The following is a 13,629-nucleotide window of genomic DNA, read 5'->3' on the forward strand; positions in this document are numbered from 1 at the left end:
TCTTAAAGGGGAGGCCGCGCGCCCCCCGCACCTGCTGTCGCGGGCATGCGCCTTTGACCTCAGAGCCTGGCCTTCCCCTCTGCTCTCGCCTTCTTGGGTGCCAAGCGCAGGCTGAGGTCCTCCGAGGCCTTAGGGGTGGGTCCCTCCTGAGAGCCCAGCCCGCCCCCTGCCCTGCCCTACCCACATCGTGCCTCGGGCTCAAACATCCCACGAGGAGTAACAGCCATGGCTTTGAGTGCCTGTTGTGTGCCGGGCCCTGTGCTAAGAGCTTCGCAGGCATTATTTCAGCGAATCCTCACGCCCATGCTTATAATTATCCTCATTTCAAAGATAAAGAAATGGGAAGCTTATGGAGGTTCAATAATTTGCCAAGTGTCACAAAACCACTAAGTCATGCGCTTGAGATACGAACCCAGGCTACTTGTCCCAAGTATGACTTGCAAACCCCCCTCCTCCCCCTCCCCCTCCCGTCCCAGGCCCTGTAAAGACATCTACCCAAGAACTCCTGAAGTCTAAGGTATAGCTGCACCTGTCCACCCCCCGATCTGACCTGCTTTTTTGGCATTGTCGGTTCCTAAGCTTTGCAGGGGAGCCCTGTGCTCTCAAGGCGAATACTCGGGGGGAGGGGAGTCAGACCTTCTTGGAAGGCCTGGGTCCTAGGTAGGAGGTGGATCGGGGAGCTCCATCCAGTTTCACTTCCATCAGCAAGCACTGGCAGCTGTGCGTGCCCTAATTCTGGACTTTTATATCCAGAATGTAGGCTAGCCCTAGCCCGCCTTCTGACTTTCACCAAAGCAACAAAGCACCAACCTGCACAACTCCCCTTCTCCCCGCTGCTTTCCTTTCCCGGCCCATTTCAGAGCTTCTGCATTCATCTACCCTTGATGTGGAGGTGAAATCGGGGTGATCAGAGCATCAACCCGTGCCTGTCCAGGCTCAAAGCTCTGTATTTGTTATCGTCCTATTCAAACTCGTTATCTTTGAACCACACAGCCGTCTATTTCCACCCTGATAATTGTATTTCCAGGCTTAAACACGTTGGGAGTCGTTTTCCAACAGGCTTGAGAAGTGGCCTCTAATGACCCCTCTTGCTATTCTTTACAACTTCCTCTTAAAAAGGCCTTTTCTAATTAGAGACTAGTCTGTCCTAACTCTTCAAGCCGTTTCCATTGCTGCTTGATAAAAACAAATCCCTTTTGGGTCTTCTCCCGCCAACTCCAAGATGGATCTAGAGCAGGGGTGGGCAAACTTTTTGACTCGGGGGCCACAATGGGTTCTTAAACTGGACCGGAGGCCGGAACAAAAGCATGGATGGAGTGTTTGTGTGAACTAATATAAATTCAAAGTAAACATCATTACATAAAAGGGTACGGTCTTTTTTTTTTTTTTTTTTTTTTAGTTTTATTCATTTCAAACGGGCCGGATCCGGCCCGCTGGCCAGTTTGCCCACAGCTGATCTAGAGCCATGTTTCCTATGTGGGCAGCCCAGCTTCCTGCTTTGAAGACCCCCCGCCCTCCGCCCTTCCCACTGATTGCCCAGAACCTTATCAGGTGGTCCCCATGAGCCTTCATCCCCCCCACCCCCAAACTTCCCCAGGAAGGTAGGGCCCCACCTTCCCCATTCCATTCCTCTAAATATAAATTACCCTCCTCCCATCCTCTGACTGATGTGGATCCCTTCCCTTCACCCTACGCCCTCAAACCACAATGACCTGGCACTTCCCTCTCCCAATCAGGAACAAATTCAGAAGCAAAGGATAATAATTGGATGTAGTAATGCAATGAAGATCTGAAAACAAATCATCCTCCACTTCCAACCCCACCCTCCACCTGGCCTTGCTTTTTATTTATTTATTTTTTTTGGTATTTTTTTTTATTGATTTCAGAGAGCAAGGGAGAGGGAGAGATAGAAACATCAATGATGAAAGAATCACAGATCAGCTGCCACCTGCACTCCCCCTACTGGGGACTGAGCCCACAAACCCAAGCATGTGTCCTGACTGGGAATCAAACCGTGACCTCCTGGTTCATAGGTTGATGCTCAAGCATTGAGCTACAACAGCCAGGCTGGTCTTGGTTTTAGAATGGCTGACACAAGAAGAATTTAGTCCACTCCAAATAGATTTGTTAGATTTTTAATAAGAACATGGAAATCCCAATCAGCCCTTCAACAAAATTAAAATACAGAAAGTGAAATTAAAGGTATTCTACAGTAAATGACTTTTATTTAAAAAAACAAACAAACAAAAAAACCAAAAACCTGTGAACATATAAACAAGCCTTCAGGGCACTACAGTACAGCCAGAAAGAAGATACATTTTCCAATGTACCCATGGGCCAATGAATTCCATTATTTTCAAATAAATTCTTAATAAAACTCCACTGCATTTTGCTGAAAATATTTCTGGACAAAAAAAACCCAAAACAAAAAGCCTCATGTAGGAAAATCACTTTCCCTCGAATTTGGAATTGTTATGAGGAGTCTGTCCCAAGGGAACGCTGGTAACAGATGGAAATGGTTCCTGGAGTCACCAGTGTCTGTATGTGTGGAACACACCACAGCTCAGACAGGACAATGTTTTCAGATGGCTGTTCCCTCAAGATAGGACTGAGATGGGAGGGGGAGAAACAAAAGAATCCTAAAACGCCAATTCCTTTAAATTCTGCTTTGGCTGATTTTGTGCTATAATGGGCAGTTGATTTCTAAAAATCATATTTCTTCAAAGTGTTTTATCGAAAGGAAGACTAAATGTAATGTGCCTTTCCTCATAATCCAGGAAAAACTGTGGTATTTCAAAAATTCTAAAAATATCTACTTTCATGAAATAGTAACTATTTCACTACAAACCTATTTTTCACTAAATACACACGTTTCCTAATCCTGGAGCCTCCTGGGAAAAGCAGTGGGTCCTCCCTGGGTCCTGCAAGACTCCAGTGTTCATGGGAGAGATTGTGGGGAACGGCTTCACCCTGTCTCCTGGGATGGGCTGTGTCAGAGGTCACGTGCAGAGACACTGTCAGGCTTCCACCAGGCATGTTTAAGCAATTAGCCCCTACGTGTAACAGTTATGTGATTCCCCATACCTCCAAACATTCCCAATTAACTAGGCACGAGAGAAAAAAAAAGAAAGGTGTGCCCACATTCCTGGTTTCCACAAATCCCAGATCATAAGACTTCAGGAAAGCCCGGCGATGTTCAGGCAATTCAGAGTCCCAAAAGACCACAGGATGGGCATGTGGCACCCTCAGCTTGGAGTCTGAAACTGTGTGTGAACAGTGCGACTTTCCTGTGTCAACAACCTTCAGTGTTGAGGCAGCATAGAAAAGAGTGGCTGGAGAGTTTGTAATACTGACCACACTGGCTCCAAGTGAAGCACCTCTGCTCCAGCAGAGAACCCTGCCGTTCCCTGTTTGTGTGAGTGAAAGACCTGCTTCACAGGGGAGTTTGGAATTTCTCCGCCTAAGACCTTGCCAGTTTGGATTCATGAGCCTTGAGGGTGCCAACAGCATCTTTCACTGCATGATAAATGATGTTCTTCACCTGGAGAGAGCAAACAGCAGTCAGCATGGCAGCCCCCTGTTGTCTTCTGCAAGTGGAAACGTGTGCTCTCGGTTGCCTATAAGCCCCCTGGTTAGTGAGGAAGCCCCTCAACCGGGACTGGGTGCTTCCCATACCCATCATAAGTCACATGGGACATAAGGTCTATATTCAAAAAGGAATGATGAAATCATTTGAAAGGCTATGTGCTTGCTATGTGCTGGGCACCTGCTAAGTTCTTTATGTGGACTTTCATTTACTTCTTACCATAATCCCATGAGGTACATTTTATTATTATCTCCCATTTACAGATGAGAAACTGAAGAAATCAAGTTTCTATGGCTCAGAACCTCGCCTAAGGTCCTGCAGTGAATAAGAATGCGCTCAAACAACGTGGGCAGGTAAGATTATTGGCTATTTTTTCCTTTTGTGCTTATATGTATTTTCTAATTTGTTTAAAATGAGGTAAGACGATATAGTAAGAGTTATTGAAATAAAGTGAATAACCTAAAGATAGTTTAAACCAAGATGGTGATTATTTTGAGGAAGGCAAGTGGGGAGATGGAATGGAAACTTCAACCATGTTTATGTTGTACATATGTATGCATATATATGTTTTATTTCGTAAGCTGTGTGATGGGCACACAAACCCCCTTGGGCTACTCTCTACTAAATTTTTTGTATTAATTCAACAAATATTTACCAAGTACCTACTATACAACTAAAATTGTGCTAGGAAAAAGCAGTGAATAAAATGGTAAAAATCCCTGCCTTCATAGAGTTTGAAAAGCTTACATTCTAGTAGGGATAGAAACCAACAGATAAAATACAATATTAGGTAGTTAAAAAAAAATACTACAGAAAATATAAAGCAGAGGATGGGAAGTGCTGGAGGTAACCTGGTAGAAGTTGAAACCTAATGGAGATGGGGTCTGAAATATGTATGCCTGAATATTTGCACTATGTCTATAATGTCAATGTTATCTATTTATCAATATGATTATACTTTGTATAAGAACTTGAGGGTTGAAATGGTTTATAATTTTGAAAAAGGAGCAAGGTGACTGAAAATACCAACAACCAAGAAAAATCTCCACCTTCACTGGTCACTGACCAAAGAAGCAGCAGCTGAGCCACAGGCTGATGGAGGAAAACGAGCCCTAAGCGAGAGGCTGGAGTGTGCACTCAGGTCGCTGAAGCTCTGCTCAGGGAATCTTGCTTCTTTCTTCTTATGTGCTACTAATGCTCCCAAATGTATTCACAATGGAATTCTGCCCTTAAAGTTCTACTCCACGTTAGGTGCAGAGGAAAACCGAATCTGACTGTCTGGCTTAGGTCTCCAAGGGGAGAACAGTCCCCACTCCTTTTAGGGCCATGGACTGCAGTCATTAGCTGAGCTCTGAGGAACTGAGTCTGCACAGAAATTTGCTCTGAGAAGCCACTCCAGAGAAATATCCTTTCTCAGAAACATTCTCAGAACAAACTCCCACAGTGCTTTTCTCACCTGACTGGGGAAGTCAGTCTAGTCGCAGTTAACACGGAAACATTCTATATCCCAGGGGCGGAGAAATAGAAGACTGTTATACTGTAAATGATTAGGTTAAAACATGAGTATTCTCTAAAACCAAATCTGAAGAGGACTGATTAAATACTTCCTTGGGGGAGGACTCCATACCCCCAGACATAGTTCCCTTTATCATCGCTCCACAGTTTTACCTCCCAGAGAATATCCTCAGAAAACAGAATGTGCCTCCTGTGTATGTAATTGAGTAAGAGATGAGAAGTGAAGGAGGAGCTATTTACCTGCAGTTTATCCTCATGATTTGTATGAGTGTTAGAGAGATGCCTGAATTCCTGCGTTAGGCGGAAACAGTGCTTTACGTGTTCTGGAGATACAAAATCTTCTGCTACTTTTATGCAACTGTATAGATTGTGCACCTGGGAGGGGAAAAGTACAGAAGGAAAATATCAGGTATTAGAAGTTTAGTAACACATGCAAAATTATATAGTTAAAAAAACTTTAGAAATACTTATAATAATTTCATTTTTATAAAGAACACTTGTAGAAAAACTGCAAGTATAAATTCATAAATAAAACATTAGTATATGCATAAAAAAGTATCTAGAAAAATATATACCAAACTATTAACAGTAGGCTACCTCGGTGGAAGGCAGGATCAAAAAGGGGTATGGGAGCCCGACTAGCATGGCTCCAGTGGTTGAGCGTCTACCTATGAACCAGGAGGTCACGGTTCAATTCCGAGTCAGGGCACAGGCCCAGTGGGGACATGCAGGAGGCAGCCAATCAATGATTCTTTCTCATTATTGCCGTTTCTATCTCTTTCTCCCCCTCTGAAATCAATAAAGCTGAGACTTTCACTTTTTCTTTAAGAGTCTCCATTGTTTAAAAAATTCTAAATGAGCATTTAAGATTACATAGGAAATTAAAAACCAAACGTAAGTTGTAGTTTAAGAGCAATCTATCTAATCCAGCCATTTATATTTATTGTCAGATTAGTAAGAAAGAAATAAGGAAGCTCATGGGACTGTGAGGCCCAACTCCCGAAAATGGAACCCACCTGGTGTGGGGCTCCAGCAGGTATGAAGACGGCATCTCCCAGGAACTGAACAATGGCCCAGCCTTGCACGCCATACTCTTCATAGAGTCGCTTACGGAGGGTCTGGTCCAGGTACCAACTTTGGTCATGAATTGGGTCATGATCAGGGGGATTCTCTTGGCCTTGCTCTTCTCCAACCTGAAGCCATGACCAAAACACAAAGACGGAAAAATCAATAAATTATGAACAGCGTAAATCCAACTTGTTGCAGCAGTGTCCCTGGTGGGCCACAGCTTTATTCTAAACAACATCCTCTAGGTGTAGATTCAGGCCTTTGGGGCATTTTGACAAGAGGTACAGGTCTGTAATTCCAGGGGCCCCACGTGAAAAACCCTAGGCAGGCTGTCTCTGCATCCCCAGATCTTTAATCTGTGAACTGGGTGCCCACCTCACCTTTCGGAGCAGCTCCCGGATCTTTTCTGCATCCTTGGCTGCATAGATGTGCCACAAAGCACCGGGCTTCTCCTTCCCATCGTGAATCCTCTGCTTTGTCACCTCATCAGCATCTCCCTCGTCGATTGTCTTGAGTACTTCTGAAAAGAGCAAAATGCCCCTTTTCTATGTAACCAGCCATTTTAGTACCTCTGAGTGAAGCAAACTGTCTAATTCAAACAAGTTTAGTTTCCACTATTATTATGTCTCTGGAATAATACAAGGTAGAATCAAAGAATCAAAAGTCATATAGGTCTAAGCTTCCTAAACACAGGAGGAGCAATCTTAATCTTTCTTACTTCACAGAGATTCAGCATTTTTTGGAGGCATAGCTTTCCTTTAAAACATTTCTTTTTTAAAAAATATTTTTATTGATTTTAGAGAGGAAAGGAGGGGGAAAGAGAGATAGAAACATCAATGATGAGAGGGAATCATCGATTGGCTGCCTCCTGCATGCTTCCTACTGGGGATTGAGCCCACAATCCCAGCATGTGCCCTTGACTGTAATAGAACCTGGGACCCTTTAGTCCACAGGCCGATGCTCTATCCACTGAGCAAACCGGCTAGGGCCCTTTAAAACATACCTTGTTCAAACTGTGTAATCATATCTCATGTTCAAACTGCAGGTTAGTTCCTGCTGCAAGTAGATGAACTCTGTACTGTCTCAAGACCTCTTCTAAATGCTATGGATTCTATGGGTTTAACGTCATGAAGCATAAAGCTTCTCTGGCAAGTTAAGAGGGCTGGCTTCTAATGCTTATATATTACAACCTCTCAAAGGACAACACAGTGGAAGGATCTGTAGATGTGCAGCATCAAAAGCAAATCTATGGCAGGACATATACCAAAGTAATGATACCGATTATCCCTGAACCTTGAGATTTTGAGTTACTTATTTTCTTCTTTAAAATTGCCTATGTTTCCTAAAACTTCCATAGTTAACACTTACTAATCTTATACTGAGATAGCAGGGAGTGTAACTGCAGCAACATACACTTTTATGCTTCATTCTGTTCAAGTGACCTGTCTTCATCACCTGTCATTCATAGCTGATCTGGCTGATGACCAAGGAGGCTGGTTTGCCGTTCCTTCCTCATTCCTCTTTGTGGTGCTACACATTCTCCCAGAAGGAGAATGACTGGTCAGATACACAAGGAGCCTCTTCTCTGCTAAAACCTCCCTTTGTCTAAAAACATCCCCTGGGCACCATATTAGGCTTGGCAGAAATTTAAGAAAAAGCCACTGCCTGGCTGGCATGGCTCAGTGGTTGAGTGTTGACCTATGAACCAGGAGGTGATGGTTTGATTCCCGGGCAGGGCACATCATATGCTTGGGTTGCAGGTTCAATCCCCAGTGTGGGGTGTGCAGGAGGCTGTGCCATGCCAGCACGACCAAGGGAGATCCTGAGGGGGGTGCGGGGGGGGGGGGGGGGCGCGAAGGATTAAGGAAAGACAGACAGGAGAATAATAGCTGGGTCTCGGTGGGACGCTGCCTCCCTGATGAGGAGACAAGGACAGCGCCCACAAGCCGTGTCTGTATTTTATAGCAGATACCATGAGGCAAAGTAGGGGCTGATCACGTTGTTTACAGCATTCTTGTGAGTTTCAACTTCACTTAACTACATGCACTGAACTCTATCACAAGGCACATGGGGCTACATGTTTGGACCATAGGTTCAAGCTTACAACCACAGCCGTTGGCTATAATTGTGCTGGGAGGGCCCTGCCCTCCAGCTGGGACTTGCACGTGGCAGTGAGAGGACCCAGTTCTTTCATTAGTCCAAGGCTTGAACCTGGCCAAAAGACCGTAACCGCGCTCCACAGGAGGCAACCGATCAATGATTCACTCTCATCATTGATGTTTCTGTCTCTCTCTCTCTTCCTCTCTGAAATCAATAAAGTTAAAAAATAAATAAAAGAAAAAGCCACTGGCCCTGACTGAGGGGAAGAAACCCAATTCTATTCCCAAGGCCAGGCCTCACATCCTGAAGCAGTGGATTCTAGAAATCGTACCTTCATCATGAGCACCCTCCCCGATGGGGATCCCAACATACACCATCACGTTAACTGCATCAGACACATCCAAGTGAAGATTTGTTGTGCCAACTCTTCTATCTTCTGCTGTAATCAAGCCTGAAGGCAAAAGATGTGCAAGGTAAAAGAGAGCATTTTGAAGAATCCATATAGACCCTGCAAGTGAAAGCATACTCAAAGATACTTTTAATTGAGTAACATTGGAAGAATGAAGAATATCTTGTTTATGACTTTCATCTCTTTTCTAGCATTTTAAGACTGATTTCTAGCTTGGTTGATACTACTGTTTCACTAGCTTTGGTCACTGAACCAATTTCATCCCTCAAAAAATGACCTTTTCATTTTTTAGAAGAGGGAGAGAGAAAGAGAGAGAAACATTGATACGTTGCCTCCCATATGTGCCCCGACTGAGGACTAAACCTGCGACCCTTTGGTGCATGGGAGGATGCTCCAACGAACTTCAGCCACACTGGCCAGGACAAAAATTATCACATTTCTTTTTTAAAGATTTTTAAATTGACTTTTAGAGATAGGAAAGGAAAGGGAGGGAGGGAGAGAGAGAAAAACATTGATGTGGGAGCAAAGCATCGATCGGCTGCCTCCTGCATGCTCCCACTGGGGAATCCAGCACACAACTTGGGCATGTGCCCTGACCAGGAGTTGAACTGGCAACCTTTCTGTGCACAGGATGATGACCCACCAACTGAGTCACTCCAGCCAGGGCAAAAATGATTTCTTCTTCATAAGCAAAACAGATATAGGCATTAGGACATATACCAAATATAGCTTGGCCCTAGCTGGTTTGGCTCAGTGGACAGAGTGTCAGCCTGCGGACCAAAGGGTCCTAGGTTCAAATATGATCAAGGGCACGTACATCGGTTGCAGGCTCCTTCCTGGCCCAGAGCCCTGGTCGGGGCTCGTGTAGGAGGCAACCAATCGATGTGTTTCTCTCATATCAATATTTCTCTCTGTCTTTCCCTTTCTCTAAAAATCAATGTAAAAATATCCTCAGGTGAAGATTAAAAAAATAAATAAATAAACACATATAGCTTGGTTTTCACAGTGATTTTGGACATTATTGAGACTTCACAAAGAGCTGGTTGGGTAGCATGGTACTCAGACTTCTTCACTGTTATTTTACCAAGTCTCTTAAAAACCAAGAATCATGTCTCCTTGGATAGAATTTTTTAAAAAAATATATTTTTATTGATTTCAGAGAGGAAGGGAGAGGGAGAAAGAGATAGAAACATCAATGATGAGAGAGAATCACCGACCGGATGCCTCCTGCATGCCCCCAACTGGGGATCGAGCCCACAACCTGGGCATATGCCCTGACCGGGAATCGAACCAGTGACCTCTTGGTTCCTAGGTTGACGCTCTACCGCTGAGCCACACCCGGCTGGGCTGGATAGAATTTTTTTGAGAGGATACTTTCTAACCACCACAGCCATACAAGCTTCTGACTGGACCCATATGGATATTACGTAAACTAGTATGACGAAAGCAAACATATTCAAAACCATCCTGGATACTATTAACTTCTCTAGCACCTGACACTGCCCGCTATCATCTCTATACTCCCTTTATAGGTGAAATGGGAATAATAATGTCCAAAAAGAGCAATATGGCCTCACTCTCATACCATAGGCATTGTACATCTTGGGGCCCAGATCAGGCCTTACAAAGTAGCTGGGTAGCCTAGAGGCCAGATTGAGTCTGCCATCTCGTTTGGTATATTCTGGTAGAGGAAGGTTCTCCATCAGATCTTCAAACCTACAAAAAACGCAGGGAAGATGACTTAATTTATTAACTGGGGGAAAAGGCAAAGTTCATTTTTCTGTAATGACTTTGTGATGGCTTCAGCAAGGAAAAGTCTCTCCAGGGGACCCACTGTAATTCACTAACCTTGTTGGCATCATGTCCCGAAAATCTTCCCCAGGAGGCCAGTCCTTGAGTTTGAGCACCATTGGCTGTCCATCTTCTGACCTTAATCGTTCTGGAAGACAGAGACACTCTCACAAACATCTGCTGGGTTGGCTGTTGCCTGATTTTCCAGGGACTACAAAATTTAGGAGACTAAGAGAAGACTAAGCTCTTATTTTCAGACTTGTCAACTTCCATAATGGACTAGATGGGCTGTTTTTCTCACCCACTGCTTTAGTACACCCTATAATTTTCCACCTCAGAGGAATTCTATCTCCCTTACTTAGGGTGAAAATGTGCTCCACTCACTCTGTGGATCACAGGCTTAAGTTCAGATGAGCTCTGGGAGTCAGGCGATTGCCAAGCTAGCTACCTGGTTAGCACCAGGCAAAAATGTTCCTCCTGCCAAGAGGCTATACGTTGCTATTCCGTGGGCATAACTGAACACAGAGATGCTTACTTCCCAGTTTGCCATTACTGAACTAGATATAAGAGCTACTTACTACATATGATCTCGAAGCCATCCCAGAAATCCCGAACTTTCACATCGGAAATTATAGCACAGTTCCTGCAGTTCACCAAGTCCACATCCTGGTCTCCAAATTCTTGGCTAAAGGCTTCTGGCTTCCAGAGTTCAGACTTGAGCTTTTTATGTACCCCTGAAACCAGCACTGGCTGTGGAAAGAAAAATATCCCACTTAGGAAATATTTTGAGCTCAGGGCTAAGGAATGAAATAGAAGGGTTTCCTGGGGGCCAACTTTTCTTGTCCATGATGATTTATTGTTCCTTCCCAGTTTCAGAATCTATGGATTTCAACTTGTCACCTACAGCAAATGAAAACTACTCCATCTCCATTATACTTCACTCTCACCCCTGGGAATGTGCCATGGAAATCACTTCTGTTGCCCTGGTATCTATCACTATTTTGAGGTGAGAGGACAAAAGCTGACAAATGCAGCTTTTAGAATACTTCCTCACAGTGAGAATGAAAAAAAAAAAAAAATCCAGACAATTCCATAACCTTTCCCTTCCTCAAGCAGCTTCTAAAGTATAAAAATTAGGCAGTGTTACAAAAACAAAACAAAACAAAAATGAAAACAAAAAAACCTTTTATAATAAAAGGATAATATGCAAAGTGTCCCCTTGGAAGTCTGACCCATTGGGAGTTCGACAGCTCGCTATGACATGCACTGACCACCAGGGTATGGTGCAGAACAAAGGAAGGCCCTGATCGGCCCTGATTGCTGGCCAGGCCTAGGGACCCTACCTGTGCACAAATTTTGTGCACCTGGCCTCTAGTAAGTAAGTAAGTAAATAAATAAGGCAGTGTTATCACACTATCACAAAAACTTGTATGGCCTTAAAATATTTACCTAGAAAAAGTACCACCGACTTCCACCCACCTTGGTCTCACCCCACACATCACACTTAAGGATTTTCCCCTAAAGGTGTCATCAATGCTAGCTCACCACCTAACAGGAATTTCAACTGCCCTATTAAGAACAGAGCTCTACAGCTTAGAAATAAAAGAATCCATAATGTATTCTCAGGAATCTTTGATTTTTAAAAATCCAAGAAAACTCGAAGTAGCAGCACTGTCTATAATGAACTTACTTATAGCTCAGAGAGACCTGCAACTTTCCTGGTGGCTGTGGCAGACAGGCAGCACAGGGAACTGCTTATTCTTGCTTACCTGGCCTTGCTTCCAACACTCTCGGAAGATCTTCCAATTGTTTTTGTTGCTGGGGTCATGGAGACAGAGAAGTCTCCCATCACAGAGCCAGGAGTGAGAGGTATGGGGGTCCAGCACGTTTAACCCCATCACCATTTCCTTCACCTCCTTTTGGGTATCAGTCAAGTTGCAGGCCCGCTTTGCAGCATCTGAGGTTTTCTTATTTTCTACCACTGAGGCAATGATGTGGTCAAGGAAGTTGGGTAGACTGGCCTTGTTCTTCACTCCCTGCCAGACACAAATCCATCAGGTAAGTCTGACTGAGGCAGCAAGAAAAGAGCATTCACAAATTTATCTAACAGCTGTATTCATAAGAAGGAGTTCTACCTACTTGATTAGATTTCATAAAGTTAAAATGTCTTTTATAATTGGAGGAGGAAACCTATGAAGTCAGTATCTTAAATTTCCCTTTCTTTCATATTTGCTTCATGTAATGAAAGAAAAGTACAGAAAGATCCCCTGTGCCTCAAGGGATTTGATACCTAAGAAATATCTTTGCATTCAGCCCTTACTTTGTATTAAGCATATGCATGTAGACCAGGGGGAATCACAAAATACTGTAAATGAGTGAAAAAGATAATTTACTTTGAGGGTTATCAATTTTGTGCCTATAATACCCAAGGGATACATAAAATAATTGGGCTTTAATAAACTTAATAATCCTATGCCTGCTATATTTGAAGTGTTACTAATCATTATCTCTATAGACTACATGTAATCATAAAACATCCTGAGAAAATTTAAAAATAAAAACTGGAAGGGGAAGGGGGACCTAAGAGCAATTATAAAAAAAAAAAAAAAAAAAGCGCCAAAGTAATTTCTTTAAAGTCATTTATTCAAAAGAGACCAATAACCCACATTGTACAAGGTTCAACCACCCACAGTTCATCAAATTTCAGCTATTAATCATAAAATAGAATAAGAAATATGTTTATGTACTAAGTTTGAAATGATCTTCAAGATATATAAACTGGAAACAAAAAAATACTGTGTAGAACATTTGTGTAAAAAGAGGGGAAAAAGCTATGTACACATGACAATGTCCCTGAAAGGACACTCATGAAACAACAGTGACCTCTAGGAAGGGAAACATGTGGCTGGGAGACACCAGGGAAGGAGATTTTTCACTATATCTTTAAAATTGTGTACCTTGTGTAGTTTCCTCAAAAAACTGAAAATGGAACTCCCATTTGACCCTGTGATCCCACTTCTAGGAATATATCCCAAGAAACCAGAAACGCCAATCAGAAAGGATATATGCACCCCTATGTTCATAGCAGCACAATTCACCATAGCTAAGATCTGGAAACAGCCTAAGTGCCCATCAGTAGATGAATGGATTAGAAAACTGT

The 13,629-nt window shown here is 43.3% G+C and overlaps 1 protein-coding gene across 1 annotated transcript in view; it reads right to left on the reverse strand.

Annotated features, from left to right (window-relative positions):
• Nucleotides 1-2,119: 2,119 nt before the first annotated feature.
• KDM3B (lysine (K)-specific demethylase 3B) overlaps nt 2,120-13,629 on the reverse strand; it is a 46,784-nt gene continuing 35,274 nt past the window's right edge. The window contains exons 16-24 of the mRNA XM_015569637.1: nt 12,239-12,505; nt 11,048-11,219; nt 10,527-10,617; nt 10,264-10,394; nt 8,601-8,720; nt 6,550-6,689; nt 6,118-6,294; nt 5,342-5,476; nt 2,120-3,541 (exon numbers count right to left, since the gene is read on the reverse strand). Of these exons, the coding sequence (XP_015425123.1) occupies nt 3,461-3,541; nt 5,342-5,476; nt 6,118-6,294; nt 6,550-6,689; nt 8,601-8,720; nt 10,264-10,394; nt 10,527-10,617; nt 11,048-11,219; nt 12,239-12,505 (1,314 nt within the window). The 3' untranslated portion in view covers nt 2,120-3,460. The remainder of the gene's footprint in view (nt 3,542-5,341; nt 5,477-6,117; nt 6,295-6,549; nt 6,690-8,600; nt 8,721-10,263; nt 10,395-10,526; nt 10,618-11,047; nt 11,220-12,238; nt 12,506-13,629) is intronic.

This window comes from Myotis davidii, unplaced genomic scaffold, assembly GCF_000327345.1.
Source record: "Myotis davidii unplaced genomic scaffold, ASM32734v1 scaffold545, whole genome shotgun sequence".
In the NCBI taxonomy this organism is placed as follows: Eukaryota; Metazoa; Chordata; class Mammalia; order Chiroptera; family Vespertilionidae; genus Myotis; species Myotis davidii.